Raw genomic sequence first — 20,654 nt, forward strand, 5'->3', positions numbered from 1 at the left:
CTCAATCCACATGCTCAGATGGAATTACAGGTGTGTGCCTCTGGGCCCAGCTCTTATGCCTGTATCTCCAGGTTTCCACTGTGGTGCTCACTGCATTACCAGATGCAGGTGCAATAATGTGATTACCAGTCTGTCTTCTCTACCCCACTGTATACTTAGAGAGCAGCATGACTCTTTTATTCCTCTGTATTCCTAGCAGAGTCACTGGGCCCTGAGAATACATTAATAATTTGCTGAATAAACAAAGTCATAATAGCAATAATAACAAAAAATAACTACAATGTATGGAATATTTCCTTATATGCTAGTTATAAAACTAATTACTATGCATATACTATATAATTTATCTTCACAACAACTGTATGAGGCAATACTAATATTTCCCTCATTTTATAGACGAGAAAACTTGCCCAAGATTCCCACAGAGAACTCAGAAGAGCCAGGATCCAATCTAGAGCCGAAGCTTTTTTTTAAACTTTCTTTTTTGTGGTACTGGGGACTGAACCCAGAGCCTCACTCACACTAGGCAAGTGCTCTGCCACTGAGCTACACCTCCAGCCCTTTTTTGAGACAAGTCTCACTAAACTGGCCCAGGCTGGGCTTCAATTTGCAATCTTCCTGCCTCAGCCTCACAAGTAATTGGGATTAAAGGTGCATGACACTGTACCCAAAGCATAACCAAAACTCTTAATACTGTAGTTACTCTGAAAGGAAGTTTAAGTCATCAGTGAGAGGACATCTTTTGATTGGTTCTTACTCTGATAAACCTAGAACATCTATTAACCCCCCTAAACAAGTATATATTTAGAAAGGTGAATCCCAAGAAGCCATCCTGGGTATGATGGCATAAGCATTCCAGGAGGCTAAGGCAGGGGCAGTTCAAGCCCAGCCTGGACAATTCAGTATGACCCTGTCTCAAAATTTAAAACTGGCTGAGGATGCACCTCAGTGTGAAGGCCTTGTGTTCAATCCACAATATCTCTCTCTCACACACAGACAAAAAGAAAAGAAAAAAAGTGTATCCCTCAGAAAGTAAAGTGTCCAATTTCCTAAAGAGATATCCCACTCTAAGGCTAAAAACACTACATGTGAAGTAGAGTAAGTGCTACAAATCAAAATTCTTCTTATGGGCTAGGAGAGGAAAAAAAATTAGGAAAGCTTCTACGAGATGGCTTTATCCATGCCCATCTGTGCCTCACATCTCACCTCCCAGCAACCTGGCCTATCTTATGCACCCGGGTCACCTGTTATAATGGCTGCCGCCACTTAAGCGGCTGTACTGCTCCTTCTCCTGGTGGCCGGCCCGAGAAGAGCTGCTCAGGTGCTTCCTTTGCTCTTTGGTCTTCTGAAGGACACGTTTGTATGAAAGTGTGCACAGCCAGCACAGCAATTTCCCATCTACCTGAAAGACAGGAGACAAAGACAAGGAGATGTACTGGAGTAGCTGAGAATGTGGGCACTGAAGCTAAAACTTCCAGGTTAAGCTCTAGCTCTGCCACTTGTGGGGTGTGTGACTATGAGCAAGTCATAGAGAGCTGCTGCAAGGCTTTAGTGACATAATGTACACAAAGTACTCAGAACAGAGCTTGGCATATAAAGGTAACTTAATAAAAACAATCTCTAATTTTGGGGGGTGATAGTACTGGTGATTGAATGCAGGGCCTCATGCCTTAGGCAAGAACTCTCCCATTGAGCTACATCCCGATCCTTTTCTAAAATTTTACTTATTTATTCATTTTTGAGACAGGATCTCACTATGTAGTTCAGGCTAGCCCTGAACTCACTATGTAGTCCAGGCTGGCCTGGAACTCATAGCAATCCTCCTGCCTCAGCCTCCTGAGTGCTAAGATTACAGGTGTTCGCCACCACATCTGGCTAAAATTTTATTTTGAAACAAGGTCTCACTACGTTTCCCAGCCTGGGCTTGAATATGTGAGCCCTCTGCCTCAACCTTCCAAGTACAGTAGCTGAAACTACTATAGGCCTGCACCACCAGGCCTGGTTACAGCCTCTAATTTCATAGATTTTGTTTTGTTTTGTTTTTCTTCGACTTAGCAAATACAGACAGAGGTTCCTATAAGAATTTCTGGGCCGGGGGTTTAGCTCAGTGGTGCTGCTGCTTGCCTTGCAAGCACAAGGTCCTGAGTTCGATCCCCAGTACCAGAAAAAAAAGAATTTCAAAAGACACAAATATCTCTATGCTGCTCATTGAGGAAAACTCATCAGGGAGAAGAAAAGATATAGAAAATGAAATATAAAGTCTATACTTCACTTTTTTTTTTTTGGTACCGGGGATCGAACTCAGGTCCTTGCGCTCGCGCAGCAGGCAGTGAAACCACTTGAGGTAAATTCCTGGCCTATACTTCACTTTTTAAAAAATTTGACAAAAATTGTATAAACTTATCCACAACATGTCTTGAAATGTATATATTGTGAAATAGCAAAATTGAATTAACACAGACATTACCCCATATAGTTTCTTATGAAAACACTTAAGTCTACTCTCATAATTCTTAATACAATTGTTATTAGTCACCATGCTGTACAACAGATCTCTTAAACTTTTCCCTCTTAACTGAAAATGTATACTCCATACTTCAGTTTTGTTTGCACTGCTGGGGATTGAACCCAGGACTGCTCTACTACTAAGCTACATCTCCAGTCCCCTTTTTATTTTAAAAGACAAAGTCTCACTAAATTTCCCAGACTGGCCTCAAACTTGTACCTTCCTGCTGAAGCCTCCAGAGTAGCTGAGGTTACAAGTATAGACCACTCCACTCCATACTTGTTTTAATACCTTATAAATGGCTCACAAAATGGTGTGCTGGATACCTTCTCACTATGGAAAAAACATCCCAAGAGGAAGACCGAGGATGAGTAGTTTTCAGATCCCACTTCCTGGTGGCAGTCTACCATGGCAGTTGGAATTAAAGTTGATTCCTTTAAACAGAAGCAGCTGTGCACCAGGGAGCAGGGCCCAAGCATAGAAAGGCAGAATGCGGCTTCCATGACCTGCTAATGGCCAGGGTGCCTCTGCAAAGACGTTGGACTGCAAAACCATTTGTGGTGCAGTTTCCTAGAGGTGGTGGGGCTGCAGGGCTGGCTGGAATTACTCAGACTAGGGAGGGACTCTGATGCATTTATAGTCTGCATTTCTTTTTCCTGAAATTGGACCTTATGCTCCACCCTGAACGTGGTCGATTACATCATTACTATCTAAAGTATTGTTTGGATTTGGGGGGGTGCTTTGAGACAAGGTCTTATTATGTAGTTCAGGCTGGCCCTAAACTCACTGGGTAGCCCCAGGTGGCCTTGAATTCACTGTGATCCTCCTGCCTCAGCCTCCCAAGTGCTGGGATCACAGGCATGGGTGTGCCACCATGCTTGGCTCCTCCAATTCATGTAAGAGCAAATAGGTTGACTACTAGAATTCAAAATAAACATTGGCTGAGGGGAAAAATGTTATACTTCATTGTTTTGATGTATAGAAGATGGGAACAACTGCTAGAACTAGAATTGAGAATACCAGGGCTAACACTCCTCCAAGTTTATTAGGAACTGAACATAGAATAGAGTACGCAAATAGAAAATATCATTATGGTTTAATATGTTAGGGTGTACTAAGAGGATCTGCAGTTATTTATCTTGGCGACAAAAGCCTCTTTGTTCCCCATCCTCTACCTGGCACGTTCAACCTGTTGCTCACTGTTTCTTTTTTTTTTTTTTTTTGGTACTGGGGATCAAACTCAGGACCTTGCGCTTGCAAGGCAGGCGGCAGCACCACTGAGCTAAATCCCCAGCCCTTTGTTTTGTTTTTTAAGACAGGGTCTTACTATGTAGTTCAAGCTAGCCTTGAATTCACGGTGATCCTCCTGCCTCTGCCTCCCAAGTGCTGGAATTACAGGCATGCTCCACAATGCCTAGCATCTTACCATCTTCTCCCTTTTAACTCTACCATTTATCCTAGTAGAGCTATTCTCATCTCTCACTGCTGCAAGAGCTGCCCAGTGATCAACCTACTTCTACTCCTGGGGCCTTATAAGCTATTTCCACATAGCTGCTAAAGAGGACTTCTTAAATGTAAAACTGATATCTTATCTCCTTAGCACCCAAGGATTTCTCCTTGTACCTAGCATAAAATCCAAACTTTTACCATGGCCCGTGTGACTTATATGTAGCCTATACCTATGTCTATAAGCTCATTTATTTTCTTTTCCTTTTGTTTATTCTGTGATTTTTCTATTCTTCCCACGTACCAAGCTCATTCCTGCTTAGTCTTTGCATAACTAACTGGTCCTCCTGAGTAACTGAGATTATAGATGTGCACTACCTCACCTGGCTCCTCTATTTCATTATAGCATTTACATCTAAAATTTGTTTATTCATCTCTTTTGTCTTTCATTCATTTCTTTCTCTCATATACACATAAGCTCCATAAGTGTTCGGTCCTATTTGTTTATTTCATTAATGTATGTATGGCTTGTGTCTAAATGTCTCCCCAAAGCCTCATGCAGTTATAGGTAGGGCTTTTTCAGAGGTGGCTGGATCTAGAGTATGTGATGCTGGGATTAAGTGTGTGATGCTGGGATCAAGGGTGTGACTACTAAATTAGTCAAATGATTGGTTTGGCATAGTTCTTCGAGAAGATAATAGGAAGGCCCTCCCTGGGTGCCAGTGCTACCCGCCCTAAAGGTAGGTAGCCTAGACAGAATATAAGGGACAAAAAGAGGGCTGCTGGGGTCACCTGTCACTCGCCGCCTTCTGCCATGAACTCTGCCATGCCACCTTGCCATGCCCCCCGCCTCAGATCCAGCCAACTCTGAACTGAAACCTCTACAAATTGTAAGCCAAATAAACTTTTCCTCCTTTAACTTTGCCTGTTGAGTATTTTGTCTCAGCAATGAGAAAAAAGTAACTAAGACAGTGTATTTCCAATATCTAGAACTGAGACTTGGTATTTGTTAATGAATATACAAATGAACTTTGAACCCAAACTCCAATCTAGTTCATGTCATGGTTATGGAGTACGTCCTTATAGTCTGATTTAAAAACACCCTAGAGGACTTTGCCCAGAGAAGAGGTTCCAATCAAGAAAGGCTTTTAGCTGAGGGTGGTGGCACATGCCCGTAATCCCAGCACTTGGAAGGCTGAGGCAGGAGGATTACTGCAAGTTCAAGGCCAGTCTGGGCTACATAGGGAGACCCTGTCTCAAAAAACAAAAAGAAAGGTTTTTAAAACAAAGCAAACGAGAGTAAGCACTGAACATGAAAACTGCACAGAATATCACATGACACTTTATTTTAGATCTCTGCTTTAAACTTTAAAAGATAATTCTCTGTGAATAAAACTATCAAACACAAGGGCCGGGGATTTAGCTCAGTTGTTCCGGCACCTGCCTCGAAAGCACAAGGTCCTGAGTTTGATCCTGGTACCAAAAAAAAAAACCCAAAAAACAAAAAACTATCAAACATAACCACAGAGAACAATGACTGAGCACTTACGACGTACCAGATTCCTTTTTTTTTTTTTTTTTTTTTTGGCGGGAGGCCCAGATTCCATTCAAATGGACTTACACATGATGGCTCAGCCTTTCTAACAACACTGAAGTTATCCCCATTTATAATGAGGAAACTGAGGCACCGACAGATTAACTTGCCCAAAGTTTCACAGCTAATAAGTGACTTAACCAAGTCTTTCACTCCTGCATTAAGTCCAGATTCACACATCCCACCTCCCCCACCAGTACTCAGGATTGAATACAGGGCCTCGCACATGCTACGCAAATTCTACCGTTGAGCTACTTCCTCAGCCCTTTTAAAAATTCAATTTTGAGACAGGAATTTGCTAAACTGTGCAGGTTGGTCTTGAACTTGTAATCCTCCTGCCTCAGCCTCTCAAGTAGTTAGGATTACAGCCATGCACCATCAGGCCTGACTCAGATTACTCTCTGTTTTTCCCACTGTTTAAAATCAGTGCATACTTGATTAACGAGTTGCATTCTGGCAGATGTATACATGCACCTGGCATACTTTAATCATCCCCACTCCTTGTTTCACACTCTTCTGAGCTAGTTCAATGTGTATAATGTATTTTGATCACATTTATGCCCCCTATTAGATCACCCACTCTTCCTCTCTAAATTTAGTCCTCCTCTCCTAAAGTTTATTATCATGTGACTGAGGATATCTGACAATATACAAACGCTTAAGATGGGGTTATAACTAAAGACAAAAACAAACTTAAATTCTAGTATAACTAGATTAACAAAAATTAGCTATTGTGATTAATAATAATACATAATAACTATTTATTCAGTTATATTATGTGCCAGGCTCAAAAATACGTGTTTCGTGTAACTATTTCATTAAATATCTCCGTGTTCCTACAAGTAGCTACTGTTATTCCCATTGGGTAAAATAAGAAAATTGCATTTGAGTGTAACTTGCCCAGGGTCATTTAGCTAGCCCCAGAGGTGGTATGAGACTCAGGTCTAGGGGACTATAAAGCTTGAGCTGTCCCTCAGACCTGGGTAACGTACTATTATAAGCTCTCTCGATTACTATTTCAGCCTCTCTGGTATCTTGATTCAGGGAAAGGTAACCTGGTTGGCAGGGAGGAATACTCTGGTCTGGTCACAGGGAACTTATAAATTATAAGGGAATCCATTATAAATTAATGAATTTGCTTAACAAGTTAGCCCTTGAAAGCCTAAGCACCTCTGGGCACTGAAAAGGAGTTTCTATACTTCATTCTTTTTTTCTCAGTCAGGATTTTGCTATGTAGGGCAGGTTGACCTCAAACTCTTGATCCTCCTGCCTCAGTCTTCCAAGTGCTGGGACTATAGCCATGCACCATTAAATTATACTACATTTTTTAATTCAACAAGTATTTATTAATAACCTACTATGTGCCCAGCCACTGGAAATATAGAAGAGAACAAGATGGACAAAGAGTTCACTTAGTACCGTAATAAGCAAGATCATTTTTCATAATGTTACATACTTTGAAGATAGTAAAACAGAGTGTTAATGATATAGAGTAACTGTGGGGGCTAGGGCTTTATCTCAGTAGTAGAGTAGTTGCCTAGGATGCAACAGGCCCTGGGTTCCATCCACAGCACCACACACACACATACAAAGTAACTGGAAATTAGTAAAAGGTCTGTGTGAGGAGGTGGCATCTGAGTTGAGACCAGACATGAGGAGCCACTTATGACACCCTGGAGAGGGGCACATCAGGCAAAGAGAACAGCCAACACAAGGGAGGGGGAACAAGACTGATGAGACTGGCATGTCTACAGGACTGAAAGGCAGCCATTATGGCCAAACAAGGTGGGACAAGAAGCACAATGGAAGCTGAACAACGTGGGGCAAAAGGCACAGTGGAAGCTGAGATTGAGAGCTGGGTATGAGCCTTGCAGGCATGGATGTGGTTTGGATTTTACTCTAAGTATAACTGGAAAGCAGTGCAGGGTTTTCATCAGGACAGTAATATTCTGACCAAACTCTAAACCATTTTGATTCTACCAAGGCATCACCATTTCAAATACAGCTTCCCTCTAATGTCATTTTCTTGTAATGTGTAACTTCAACAGAAAGATTTACAGAGCCAGACAGCAGTAATGGTCCATTCTATCTTGCTAAGTCATAATCTCTCCTTTACAGAATTCTACAGATGTCTGTCAATTATCACTTACAATACAGTATCCCAATTGCAATGAAATCAATCAGTATAATTTGGATTCTTATAAAAATGCTGGAATATTACGGTTTATGTTTGATAAATGAAGAAAACAGTCTATCTTCTACAAAGTCAACAGCAGAATCAGGAAAGGAATTCTCTTTATATCTTTTTAACACAATTGGCCTATTTTAATTTCTCTGAAAGAAAAAAAACCAAGAAAAACACAGAGGCTTACCTTCTTTCTATCATCCTTTCTGTCAAACGCACACTGCTGTTTGCACTGTTCACAAGAATATGGTGGTCCATACTTCTTCTCTGAATTTGTGCAGCGTTGGCATTTATTGCCTATAAATGCTGCAATTATGTTGCAATACTGACAAGGTTTGGGCTTAAAGAGGGAAAAAAAGGACAAGTAAAGACATTATAAAATAGCTGTACATTTTTAAAAACAATTTCTATTGTGTAGTCCATTGTTCATGGTAAAAATACATTGCTGGCTGGGGATTTAGCTCAGTGGTTCTGCTGCCTGCCTCCAAAGTGCAAGGTCCCAAGTTCAATCCCCAATACCAACCCCCCCCCCAAAATCATAAATTTGCTTTTATATTGATCAAATGAAGCCCCCCCCCCTTTTCTAGACAAGTTCTCGCTACGTAGCCCCGGCTGGCCTCAAACTCGCAGCAATCCTCTGTGCCACCATGCCCAGCTACCTCCAAATTTCTGAAAAGCCCTATTTGGCTCTATCAGTGTATTTACATGTCAGAACTGCAAGGACACAGCGTCCTGAACCCTAACAGTAAGAGGAAAAAAAAATCATTCATCAAAATAAATAGACAACTGTTACCAAACAGAGAGGTCATGATTCTTCTTTCCCCTCTTCTTTTAACTCTGGCCACTGAAGCCACTTGAAGAAAATTATAATCATAATCCCAGCAGAGTGACTATAATATAATCACAGAACTCCATAATAATAAGTATTAACTAAGTCTGAAAGCTGAGAAACTGGAAATATTGACATCATATTCTAATAAAAATATTCTACTGACGTTAATAGTCCATAGAAGACAAGGTGCCAAGAGAACCAAGTACTCACTGTTAGATACAAAGAAATCCAACTTACCGTTCCATACAACTGTACATTCTGAGCACATTTCTTGCATATCGTATTGGTTTTACTGTTAAAGAAGAAAAAGAGACACAAAGATTTGCTTAGAACATCTGAAAATTCATTTCTCCTTAAGCCCAAGGAACTTGTTCATTAGTGAAATATGGACTGGATACTTGGTTAATTCAAGTCTGAGTATCTGGTCAACAATTCTTTTAATTATTATGTGATTATTTATTTTGTTATTCCAAATAAAATAAGGCTTTAGTTAAAATAGCGAGTTATTTCTGATTATGACATTTTGTAAAATGTCCCTGTGTAAAATTATCAGATATGGAGAAGACCCTCAAAAGTATCATGTTAGACTGAAATGGACTAGAAGAAAAGAAATTAATCTCCTTGCTGGGCATGGTAGAGCTCATCTGTAACCCCAGGACTTGGGAGGCTGAGGCAGGAGGACTACCAAGAGTTCAAGGCCAGCCTGTGCTACATAGTGAATTCAACATGTGGTGATGCCAGACATAAAGCACTGAGCCTACCATGGGAGCATGACAAGGGCTGCAGATATCTTTTCAAAGGAGCTCTGAGCCTGAGGATTAGACACATGAACCAGGCTCACTCTCCCATGCTGAAAAAATTTATAAACAAGAAGTTATCATTGAAATTAAATGGTGACAGATATGTCCAAAGAATATTGCAAGGATTTGATCCCTTTATGAATCTTATGACGGATGAATGTGTGGTAACTAGCGGGCAACAGAACAATGTTGGAATGGTGGTAATACAAGGAAACAGTATCATTTTGGAAGCCCTGGAACGAGTTTAAATAATGACTGTTCAGCAGAGAAATCCATCCCCTTCTTCAAAGCACTAGTTTCACTATGATGGCAAATTGGGTCATATACATTTTCATATTAAATTTTTTGTTAAATAAACTTTTGTAATAGTCAAAAAAATATTTTTCACAGCATTTTTCAGCCATTTTTAAAAAGTGGTACAAGAAGTGAAGTACAGAAGCTGGGAATGTAGCTCAATATCAATTTGCTTACCATACATAAGGCCCTGAGTTCAATCTCCAGCATCAAGCAGAAAAAAGATCTCTAGAAAGAGGATTAGTATCAGTTATTCTGTGATGCTGAATAGTATTTAGATTTATACCTGGCTTTGCTACCGAAGGAATGAGGCATATGTTAATATACACCTGACATCTTAGAAAAACGTACAAAGAAAAATAATCACTAGGATTCACCTGCATTTTTTTTTTTGGTACTGGAGATCGAACTCAGGTCCTCGCATTTGTGGGACAGGCGGCTCGCCTCCATTTTTGTGTAGTGTAAATTAAGAGCCAGAGCTCATGACTGGCTCAGTGACACACATGTAATCCTAGCAACTTGAGAGGCTGAGTCAGGAGGACTGCAAGTTAGAGGCCAGCCTGGACAACTTAATGAGACTCTGACTCAAAAAAAAAAAGGGGCTAGGACTGGGGATTTAGCTCAGTGGTTCCGCCGCCTGCCTCGAAAGCGCAAGGTCTTGAGTTCAATCCACTCCCCAGTACCAAGAAAAAAAAAGTGGGGGGGGGGGCTAAAGATACAGCCCCATGCTAGAGCATCTGCCTAGTACTTGTGAGGCCTTGGGCTCAATCTCTAGTACTACTAAAAAAGGAAAGTCAAAGCTCCTAGCTCACCCCCTACCACACTAATTAATTCAAGATGGATCATAGGGCTAAATGCAAAAGTAAAACACAGAGCTTCTGGGCTGGGGATTTAGCTCAATGGTTCCACCGCCTGCCTCCCAAGCTAAGGACCCGAGTTCAATCTCCGGTACCAAAAAAAAAAACCACAAAGCTTCTAATTATATTCTGTATAATTCCATTTGTATGAAGTTCAAGAACAGGCAAAACTAATCAATGGTAGAAATGACAATCAGAATGGTGGTTGCCTAGAGGGAGAAAGGAGAGTAGAGACTGATGGGGATGGAAGATGAGAGGGCTCTAGAATGATGGTCACATTCTGTATTCTGATAGGATTTGAGGTTGGGGATAGGGTCTTGCTATGTAACTCAGGCTGGTCTTGAACTCACTATGTAGCTCAGATTGGCCTCCAACTCCTGGCGATTCTCCTGCCTCAGCCTCCTGAGTGCTGGGATTACAGGTGTGTGGCATGGTGCTGGTTTATACACAAATATTACCTCAAAAAAAAAGTGTATTGATGCACACCTGTGTAACACCAGCACTCGAGAGGCTGAGGCAGGAGGATCGCTGTGTGAGGCTAGCCTGTGTTACACAGTGATTTCAAGGCCAGCCTGAACTACATTGAGAGACCCTGTCTCAAAAAAGTAAATATATAAATTAAAATAAAGAAAGAACTGGGAGGTCTGAGTGTGTAGCTCAGGGGTAGAGTGCATAGTATGCACAAGGCCCTAGGTTCAGGTACCAGGTTCTAACCTAGCACCACAAAAAAATCTTAAATTAAAAATCTTAAAGAACCGTAAACAAATATTTAACTCTAGTAAATGATATGATGCTGAAGTGTTTAAGGATTAGGTACACTGATGTCTGCAACTTTGAAATGCATCAGAAATAGATTGATGTAGCAAATGGCAGATGAAGAGATGGGGAGATGTGAAATTATATTTAAGGCTTGAGTAGGTATACGGATGTTCACTAATTGAAACTTTTTTGTTGCTATTTGGAAAATATCCATAATAAAACTGTGGGGAAAATATTTCTAGAATTGAACTTAGGCTTATTAAAATAGATCTAGTATGGGCTGGGGATTTAGCTCAGTGGTTCTGGTTCCTACCTCGCAAGTGCAAGGTGCCAAGTTCGATCCCCGGTACCAAAAATAAAAAATTTTTAAAATTTTAAAAAATAGATCTAGTATGAGCTAGCAAAAAGACTCCACCCTGGTGAAGGCAGGATCACCTACAATTACAAAGATTTCACCAAAGTTGAACTTGCTATAGCAATAAATCACTTTGCTGCTACTGAAAATTCCCCCAATGATGTGTGTTCCCTCACACCTAAGTGTTTTCACACTTTTAAAAATGAGATTCACACAAGGAAAATGTAAAGGCAAGTGAATTTTGAATGTGACTAGAGTTAACAAACCTTTTAGGATTGTCACATTTCTAAAAAGTATCTTTTTTGGCATTAAGGGTTTCTTCAAGCTTTGTATATATCAATACTTGAGCATGGAGCCCACGTTTTACTGCTGTGGGATTTGTTGCGTAGTGTCAAAAAAATCATAACCGCAATATAAAATGATCAATTGGGCTGGGGATACAGCTCAGTGGTGCCATGCCTGCCTGGCAAGTACAAGGTTCTGAGTTCGATCCCCAGTACCAAAAAAAAAAAAAATTTTTAAGCAATCAGGGGCTGGGGAATGTACTTCAGTGGTGGAACACTGCTTAGCATATCCCAGTCACCAGAAAAAAAGTTTAAGCCATAAGCATTCAAACTGAGCTAGGTGGCAAATGCCTGTATTCTCAGGTACTCAGGAGACTGAGGCAGGGAGAGTGCAAGTCCCAGGGCCAACCTGGGCAACTTAAGAGAGATTCTGCTGGGCCGGGGATTTAGCTCAGTGGTTTCGCCGCCTGCCTGCCTGCCTGCCTGCCTGCCACGCAAGCGCAAGGACCCGAGTTCGATCCCCGGTACAAAAAAAAAAAGAGAGCGATTCTGCCTCAAAAATAAAAGGGCTGGCAGCCAGGCCTGGTGGTCCATGTTTGTAATGCCAGCACTCTAGGAGCATGAGGCAGGTGAATCACAACTGAGGCCCAGCCCAGGCAACCTAGCAAGACTCTGTCCCAAAATTTAAAAAAAGAGCTGAGGATGTAGCACAGTATGACCACTCTGGGTTTGATCTCCAGTACCACAACAAAACAAACAAACAAATGGGCTGGGCATATAGTTGAATGGGAGAGCCCACGCCGAGTATGTACAAAGTCCTGGGTTCAAGCCTCAGTACTAGAAAAAAAAAATTTAAACAATCTGTGGGCAATATCTAGGGAATAAGTGTATTATATGCCCTTTAGTGTAACAGGAAACTGAAGAATCTGTGCATAAAGTATTTGACTACAGATCTGTATTTTACAATGTAACTGATTACAGATCTTTCTATATATGAAATGCAAACAGACTGTAAGAGCCTATTACCATCTTTCATAGTCAACCAAAACTCTACCTCTCCTGCTGGTACTCAGTCCTGCAGTAGGTGCACTTCACAACAGGGTGTGCAATCCGACATTCCTGAAATGAAATGAGGATATCATTTTAAAAGGCACTCAAAAATGGAAACAGCCTTCAGTAGGAAGAATAGCTAGGTACTATCCCTAGCCCAGCCACTATGCTTGAGTGACTAACTTTCTGGGTCTTATTTTCCTCCTCTGAAATATCTGCATCACTGCCCAGCCGTTGATGTGGGAGTTAAGAAAGAATTTATGTGGAACTAGTCATAAACTGTAAAACAAACATAGGAACAATCTCCAGCTTGGGAATCAGATTCCAGTCCTGGCTCTGTTGGTGTGCTTTTGAGCAAGTTTATTTGTGAAATGAAAGTGCTAATTTATTTTTTTAAAGCTAAAAAGCACATTTAAGCACTTGCGTTCTCTTAGAGCCGGTAAACAAGAGCGGTAAAAAAAACAAGTGTGTGTTTTCTCAGACCTGGTAAAAAAGAATAGCCATGGCCCTCTGAGGCACGGTAACATACAATTAAAGAGTTACTTAAATCAGGCAAACTGGATTCTTTGAGGGTTATCCCAATATCACTTTCAGCGAGCTTGCTTTTACCTTCTATCTTACATCAACTCCACTCAAATAGGCAATGTGGGATGAAGGAACTTGAGGAAAAAGGAGAAGTTGGAACTTCAGGTATAAGAATTTGGTTAAAGCAAGGACTGAAAGCCACCAACTGGATGCTGAAAAGTCATCATTCAGATTTGTGTTCTTGGTTGGGAGGGCTCTAATAAAGCCTTGCCACCCCGTTCCTGAGACCAGCCGAAAAGTGCCCGTGAAGCATCGGAGTTCGAAACACCGGAGTTCAGTCCCAGGCGGGACAGGGTGTCGTTCCTTCCTTCGTCTGCAACATGGGCGACCGCGGCGGCAAGGAAGGCAGCTCAAACTGATTCTCGGCACTGCTGGTCAGGGGCATGCAGAGACCCGCTCTTTCCTCCCTAGACCTCACGGGGTCCAAGAACAATCCCCTGCGGTTGCTAAGCACCGGGGTACGCCGGCCGCGGGGGCTCGGACTCGGCCCAGGACTCCGCCGCGAGCCCCGCCCGCCCCCAGCGGGGCAGGTGTAGCTCCTCGGTTAGGCAGGCGGGCGAGCCACACCCAGCCAACCCGAGGGACCACCGCCGCCGTCCCTGAAGAGCCGGGAGTTCCGGGCCGCGCCTCCTGCGTCCCCAATTCCCGGCCGCCCCAGCCCGCGCACCTTGCACAGCTGCTGCCCCTGAGACAGCGCCTCGAAGGGGAAGCGCTGGTGGCACTTGGTGCAGGCGTAGAGCGCCGCCATGTCTGGCCCGGGCCGTGCTCACCGCCCTGCCGGCCCGGCCTGCTGCTTTATCTGACAGTCTGAGAGACAACCTGGTGGCAGCAGCGGGCTGCGGGCTGCGGGCTGCGGGAGGGCCTAGGCGGGCGCAGACAGGCGCGGGCGGGCCGGGGAAAACCGAGGCGGGCGCGAGGGCTCTGGAAGCCGGTTCACTGGTTCACTTTGATGTCGATCACGAAAAGGGGCGGAACACCGAGCTTTTGACTACTCTCCTTCAGTCTGGGCTTTAGTACGCCACTCTGACGCACAAGGAGATGATTATGTAAAGCTCAGTCACGCGGGGGCGCCGCCTGGAGCTAGACAGTCTCCAGACCCAGAGCCCGGTAACGCTTGGACTCCTCCCACTTCTTTCTGCGTTCCCGCCCTTGCTCCGCCCCTCCTGGGCGGTGGCCTCAATGTCGCTTCTCGCGATACTTTGGTGGAGTTGTGTTGCTCTGTTTTCCACGGAGCTGCCTTCTGGGAGGACGAGGAGTTGGATTGGACCACTGAGGGACATTGTTGAAACTGGAACTTGGCCACCTCCCAGCGTCTGAAGATGAAGAAATCCTCGGTCATCGGAGCAGGAGAAGCTCGTGAACCCATCGCATTCAAGGGAGAACAGTAAACTGAGGAGAACTCAGAAAAGTGCTTGAGACCCGCCCCAAAGGAGAGACCTCTCTAGTCATTGAGTCCCGCAGCCTGGAGGCCTGCTCAGAGTGGGATGCAGTTGTCCTAGATCTGCTTCCTCTTTTTTTCGTGTTCCTCCCCCAACCCCAGCTTGTCTGGCATGCAACCACCTGGGGTTTCCTGACAGTAGAGGAAAGGAAGCTGCGCTAGTACCTCTTGCCTCTTGTGGGCTCCCATCCTTGCACTTATAGGGGCTGCCCAAGGAATGATGGGCTTGTTTTTGAGATGTTGGCAACGCCTCCTGCTGTGCTGACCTGTCCAGTTCCTGCCCTTTAACTTCTCTAGGGCTTACTTTTGGCTCTGCCGATCTCCTGTACAGTAGTACTAATTGCAGTTTTACTTCCACATATGTTTTTTGTTTTTTTTCCCCCCGTATGTTTTTTTACAGTTGAATTCGCACAGCTTCAAATTCCCTGCCCTACACAACGTACTGTGTTTGAAACCCAATCCAGCTCCCTCTTGTAAGCTTCCCAAAAAGATGTGTATTAATCAAATGTGTAGGCACTGGAGTCAGAAAAGATTCAAGAGCCGGGCATGGTAGTGCACTCCTGTAATCCCAGAACTTGGGAGGCTGAGGCAGGATAGCCTGGGGTTCGAAGCCACCATGGGCTACATGGTAAGTTCACGGACAGACTGAACTACATATAGAGACTCTGTCTCAAACCAAAAACAAAACAAAAGAATTTTTTGTTTTGTTTTTTGGTACCGGTGATCGAACTCGGGACCTTGAGCTTTCGAGGCAGGCGACGGAACCACTGAGCTAAATCTCCGGCCCTAACAAAAGAATTTTTGAAAGAAATAAAAATTTAAAAGCACTGTTGCACATCTACAGGCCATGTGACCTTGGGCCTACTACTGGACTCATATCCTCATTTTCCTCAATTGTACAGTTGTGCAATTGTACAGGGGCTGCGGAGAGATCATGAGATCAGAAACATTACTTGGTGGAGACTATTGGGAAATTACTGCTTGATTTTAAATCCCAGCTCTAACACTTAGAAGCTGTTAACTTTGGGCACATTAAAACAAAACAAAGCTAGGCATGGTGGCACACCCTGTAATCCAGCTAGAGGGAGCCTGAGTCAGAAGAATGGCAAATTGGAGGCCAGCCTGGGCAACATGGCAAGGCACTGTTTCAAAACAAACAAGAAACAATACACAGAACATGTCACACTAATAAATCTTACTTATTAGAAGAAATTGCATTTCTTCTAAGGAGTTGCTGGTGTCCTGGGTCATCTAAACAGCTTCCCTTCTTACACTATATACACTGCAGTGGGGATCGAGCCTCTCTATGCTGCTGCTGGCCCCAATTCTGATTTCCACTGTACACCAGTTTTACAGTTATCTGTTCGGCATCTGACTGTGGCATTCACAGTATGCCCTGAAAACACTAATTGGGTCCACTCTATTGCCTTTACCCACTACAGGGCTAATTGGCCCATCCATTTAGTAAATCTTATTGAGTGTTTACCATATCCCAGCCTCTGGCTTAGGCACTAGGGGCACACTGGTGTGTAGAACAGCCATGAAACCAGGTGCAGTAGCACATGTTTGTAATCCCAGCACTCTGGGAGACTGAGGTATGAGAATCATGAGTTTGAACCCAGCCTCAGCAACTTAGCAACTTGAGACCTTGTCTTAAAATAAAAAATAAAACAGGGCTGGAGATGTAGTTCAGTGAGAAAGCCTTAAGTTTAATCCTCAGTAAAACAAAACAAAACACAAAAACCAGACATGATCTCAATCCTTGTGAAGCCAACAATCTAGTAGCAAAGACAGCCAAAAAGCAAGGACTGTGGATTGAAAAGACATGCTGCAAGGATACAGAACATCTCGGGATAAGGGACAAGGTAGGTGGAGTCACTTAGGTAGGAAGTTCGGGGAAAAACTTTCTGTGGAGGTGCCAAGATCTGAAGGTCAAGAAGGACTTAGCCAAGAATGTTCTAGGTAGAGGGAAAGGGGAAAACCTTAAGATGGAACAGAGGTTGGCGTGGTCAAGAAGCAGAGAAGTGGGTATAGTTGGGGCTTAGTGTAAGGGCAGAGGGTGAGTGGAAATGTCAGCAGGGAAGGCAGGGCTGGTTATATAGGTCTGTAGACTCTGATAAGAATATGGATTTCTTCAAAGAACAGTGTGCAAAATGCAATGAGAAAGAAACCATTGGCAGTCTTAAGTAACATAATTGAATTTTTTTTTTTGGTACCAGGGATCGAACTCGGGACCTTGCACTTGCAAAGCAGGTGGCAGAACCATTGAGCTAAATCCCTGGCCCCAGACAAATCTTTTAAAAATACAAATTCAAGGGCTGAGTTCAATCCCCAGTACCAAAAAAAAAAAAAAAAGAGATTTGTCTGGCTGCTAGGAGGAGAATGCTAAGAGGTCATGCAGGAGGCTATTGCAGCCATCCAGGTGAGAGGTGATGGTTAAAAGTTTGCAGTGGAGAGAAGTGCACAGTTTCAAGATAAAGTTTGGAGGCGGAATCAACAGACATGGGGATAGACCCGATTTGGAAGGTGGTGAGGGAAAAGAAAAAATTACGGTCAGTGGGCCCAGCTGTTTGCATGGCCACATTTTCAGCAAAAGGAAAGACTAGAAGCACAGGTTCCAGTGACAAACCTAGAGTTGTGTTTGACATGTTAAATTCTAGACAACTATGGGACATTCAAAGGAAGAAATCAGCTAGCAGCAGGCTCTGTTCTACAAATCTCATAAAGAAGAGGTTTAGGATGAGGAAAGATTTTTTTGTTTTGCGAAAATTTTTCATTTTTTAAGAAATGGAAAGTAGGCATCTTAATGCACACCTAGCACTATAGGAAGCTGAGTCAGGAGGATTGCAAGTTTGAGCCCAGCTTGAGAGATCTACTACCTTAGCAAGACCCTGTTTCAAAATAAAAAAAGGAAAAAGGGCTGGGGATGTAGCTCAGTGGAAGGCCTTGGGGTCAATCCCCAGTGCAACAATATACAAAAGACAGAGAGAGAGAGATAGAGAGAGAGAGGGAGGGAGGGAGGGAGGGAGGGAGGAAAGAAAGGTAGAAGGAGGGAGGCAGAGAGAGAAAGAATGGGGAAGAGGGAGAGAAAAGCTTACTGTGTTGCCCAGGCTGGCCTCAAACTCTTGGGTTTCATCAGTCCTCCTGCCTCAGCCTCCTGAGTATCTGTGACCATAGGTGCATGCTACTACATCTAGCAAAAGTAGTTTTGAGCATATTATCAGCACATATGTGAAATTCAGTGCCCTGAGACTAGATGATGTGACTTTGGAAGCCTAGAGAGGGAAAAGAGCAATGCCCTTCCTGAGCAGGAGAAACTCCACCCAACAGTTAGAGGTCTTGTTAAGGAGGAATCACCCGCAGAGCAGCTGTGAACCACGGACCCTGGAGGAGAGTGGGAGACTCTAGTCAACAGGATGTTCAGCCACTGGGAGGGCAAAGCAAGGACACTGACTGATGTTTCCCGGACTGACCTGAACATAAACCTGTCCAGGTTTGCTGAATGTCTGCCCTGCCAAAACTTGTCCCTTCTTATGCCACCTCCCGTGTCTGTAGCAGCAGCCATCGGGCATCCTGGAGAGAGCAGAGAGAAAAGATTTCCAGCAGTTTTGTTCATGGTAGAAAAAGAAGAGTTTTTAGTTTAGTTTGGTTTGGTTTGGTTTGGTTTGGTTTGGTACCTGGGATTGAACTTGGGTCCTTGCGCTTGCAAGGCAGGCGGCGGAACCACTGAGATAAATCTCCGGCCCTTAGAAGAGTTTTTTTATTAAAGGAAATAAGTGTCCACTGGCAGAATAATGGATGAATTAATGTTACCACATACGGGGCATCGTGACACTTTGGGGGGTGGGGCACAGCTTCACCTGGGTCACCTCTTTCAGAGTGTCATTGCTTGCTTCTGTATCCAATCTCCAGAAAATCTTCACATTAAGAAGGATGGCAAGGGGCCCAGGGATTTAGCTCAGTGGTTCCAACATCTGCATCGAAAGCGCAAGGTCCCAAGTTCGATTCCTGGTGCCAAAAAAAGAAAAAAAGAAAAAAAGAAGGACGGCAAGAAACCAGAGACACTTATAGCTAAATGGATGCATAGTGAGGCCATACTCTTAAGTGAAATAAATAGGACACAGATGTGTAAATACCGAATAGTTTCTCTAGTGTGAGAAACTGAAAGTGTAAATAAGGACTAAAAGGTATAGTAGATAATGTGAAAAAGGAAGAAAAGGTCTAAAGGAGTAGGGGAAGTGGGAGGAGTAGGGGAAAGGAAAGAAGGGAAAGGAAAAATTATGAGAAAAGGAAAAAATGGAAACAAAGTCTGTAAATAGGGAGGGATGGAGGGGGTGAAGGGAGGACAGAGAAATGGGGAAAAAATAAGAACCAAGATACATCATGAAAAGGTACAAGTACCCAATGATGAATGTACCTGTAATGTATACCTGAATTGTACCAATAAACTTAATGAAAAAAAGAAAGAAAGACAGCAGAGGTCCAGAATGGAAGTGGAGGAGCTGATAGAAATTATAACTTACTCTGCTACAGACATAAATTCTCATCCACAAACTGAGCCATAAAACATTTAAAAAACAATTTTATTTCTATTTTATTTCTTCAATTAACATGCACTAAACAGCTCATATTGGGCACAGTGCTGGGCCTTAAGAGATAGAGCATAAAATATGACCAAGACCTTCCCTTCGTGGAGCTTCCATTCTAGTGGTGGAGAAGACAGATGATATCTGAGAAAACAAATGAGTGACACAGTTGCAGTTGATGCTGTGTGTTCAGACATAAAGCAAGGAAGGGTACTAGAGGCTGGTGGGAGAGGTTCTATTTCAGGTGGAATGGTCAGCAAAGACTTCCCTGAGCTGGTGGCACCTAAATGGAGTGAAGGAGTCAGTCATATGAAGATCCAAGGAGCGGTATTCCAGGGAGAGGGAACAGGAAGTGCAAAGAATCTGAGGCTTGGGCCGGGGATTTAGCTCAGTGGTTTTGCTGCCTGCTGTGCAAGCTCAAGGACCCGAGTTCGATCCCCGGTACCAAAAAAAAGAACCCGAGGCTGGAAGAGCTATGTATGTGGATAGCCAGAGCACGGAATGGGAGGGTTGGAGCAGATAGAGCAGGGAGGTGGCAGCTGGGAGACAGATTCTCTAGGGCTTTTATGGCCATGGTAAATAGTTTGGATTTTGTTCTTGGTGTGGTAGGAAGTCACTGGAGGGTGCTGAGCTGGAGAGTCTTGCAGTAATTCACATGTTAAAAGATCACTCAAAATAAAGCTAAAGTTTTTGATCACTCTGGGTTTTGTATGGGACACAAGTGAGAATAAAAGCATGGAGGCCAGCTAGATAGCCAGATGCCCTGGCGACTGGAACTTGGCTATGAAAAGCAGCCAGTTTTTTCTCATTTCTTTCTCAGTGTAGTAAAAGACATGATTGAGGGGTGGTGTTGTCTAGCTATATAATTCAGGCTGATCTTGAATTCACTATGTAGCCCAGGCTGGCCTAGAACTTGCAGTGATCCTCCTGCCTCAGCCTCCTGAGTGCTGGGATTATAAGTGTGTACCATCATGCCCCACTAAAATTTTTTTTTTTGGTAATGGGGGTCGAACTCGGGTCCTTACGCTTGCGCAGCAGGCAGTGAAACCACTGAGCTAAATCCCCGGCCCTAAAATTTTATTT

At 43.4% G+C, this 20,654-nt stretch overlaps 1 protein-coding gene and 1 pseudogene across 2 annotated transcripts in view; one reads left to right on the forward strand and one right to left on the reverse strand.

Annotated features, from left to right (window-relative positions):
- The window catches only part of Fam76a (family with sequence similarity 76 member A), a 33,358-nt gene extending 18,908 nt beyond the window's left edge, over positions 1-14,450 (reverse strand). For both annotated transcript variants that reach the window (XM_004850731.4, XM_004850730.4), the window contains exons 1-5: positions 14,215-14,450; positions 12,967-13,031; positions 8,801-8,855; positions 7,919-8,071; positions 1,245-1,402 (exon numbers count right to left, since the gene is read on the reverse strand). In XM_004850731.4, coding sequence (XP_004850788.1) covers positions 1,245-1,402; positions 7,919-8,071; positions 8,801-8,855; positions 12,967-13,031; positions 14,215-14,295 — 512 coding nt within the window. In that variant the 5' untranslated portion in view covers positions 14,296-14,450. The remainder of the gene's footprint in view (positions 1-1,244; positions 1,403-7,918; positions 8,072-8,800; positions 8,856-12,966; positions 13,032-14,214) is intronic.
- On the forward strand, positions 9,390-9,611 carry LOC110350428 (small nuclear ribonucleoprotein G pseudogene; annotated as a pseudogene).
- Positions 14,451-20,654: the final 6,204 nt, after the last annotated feature.

Source organism: Heterocephalus glaber, unplaced genomic scaffold (assembly GCF_053883595.1).
Source record: "Heterocephalus glaber isolate CG9 unplaced genomic scaffold, H.glaber_assembly_v1.0 deba00001452, whole genome shotgun sequence".
Lineage (NCBI taxonomy): Eukaryota > Metazoa > Chordata > Mammalia > Rodentia > Bathyergidae > Heterocephalus > Heterocephalus glaber.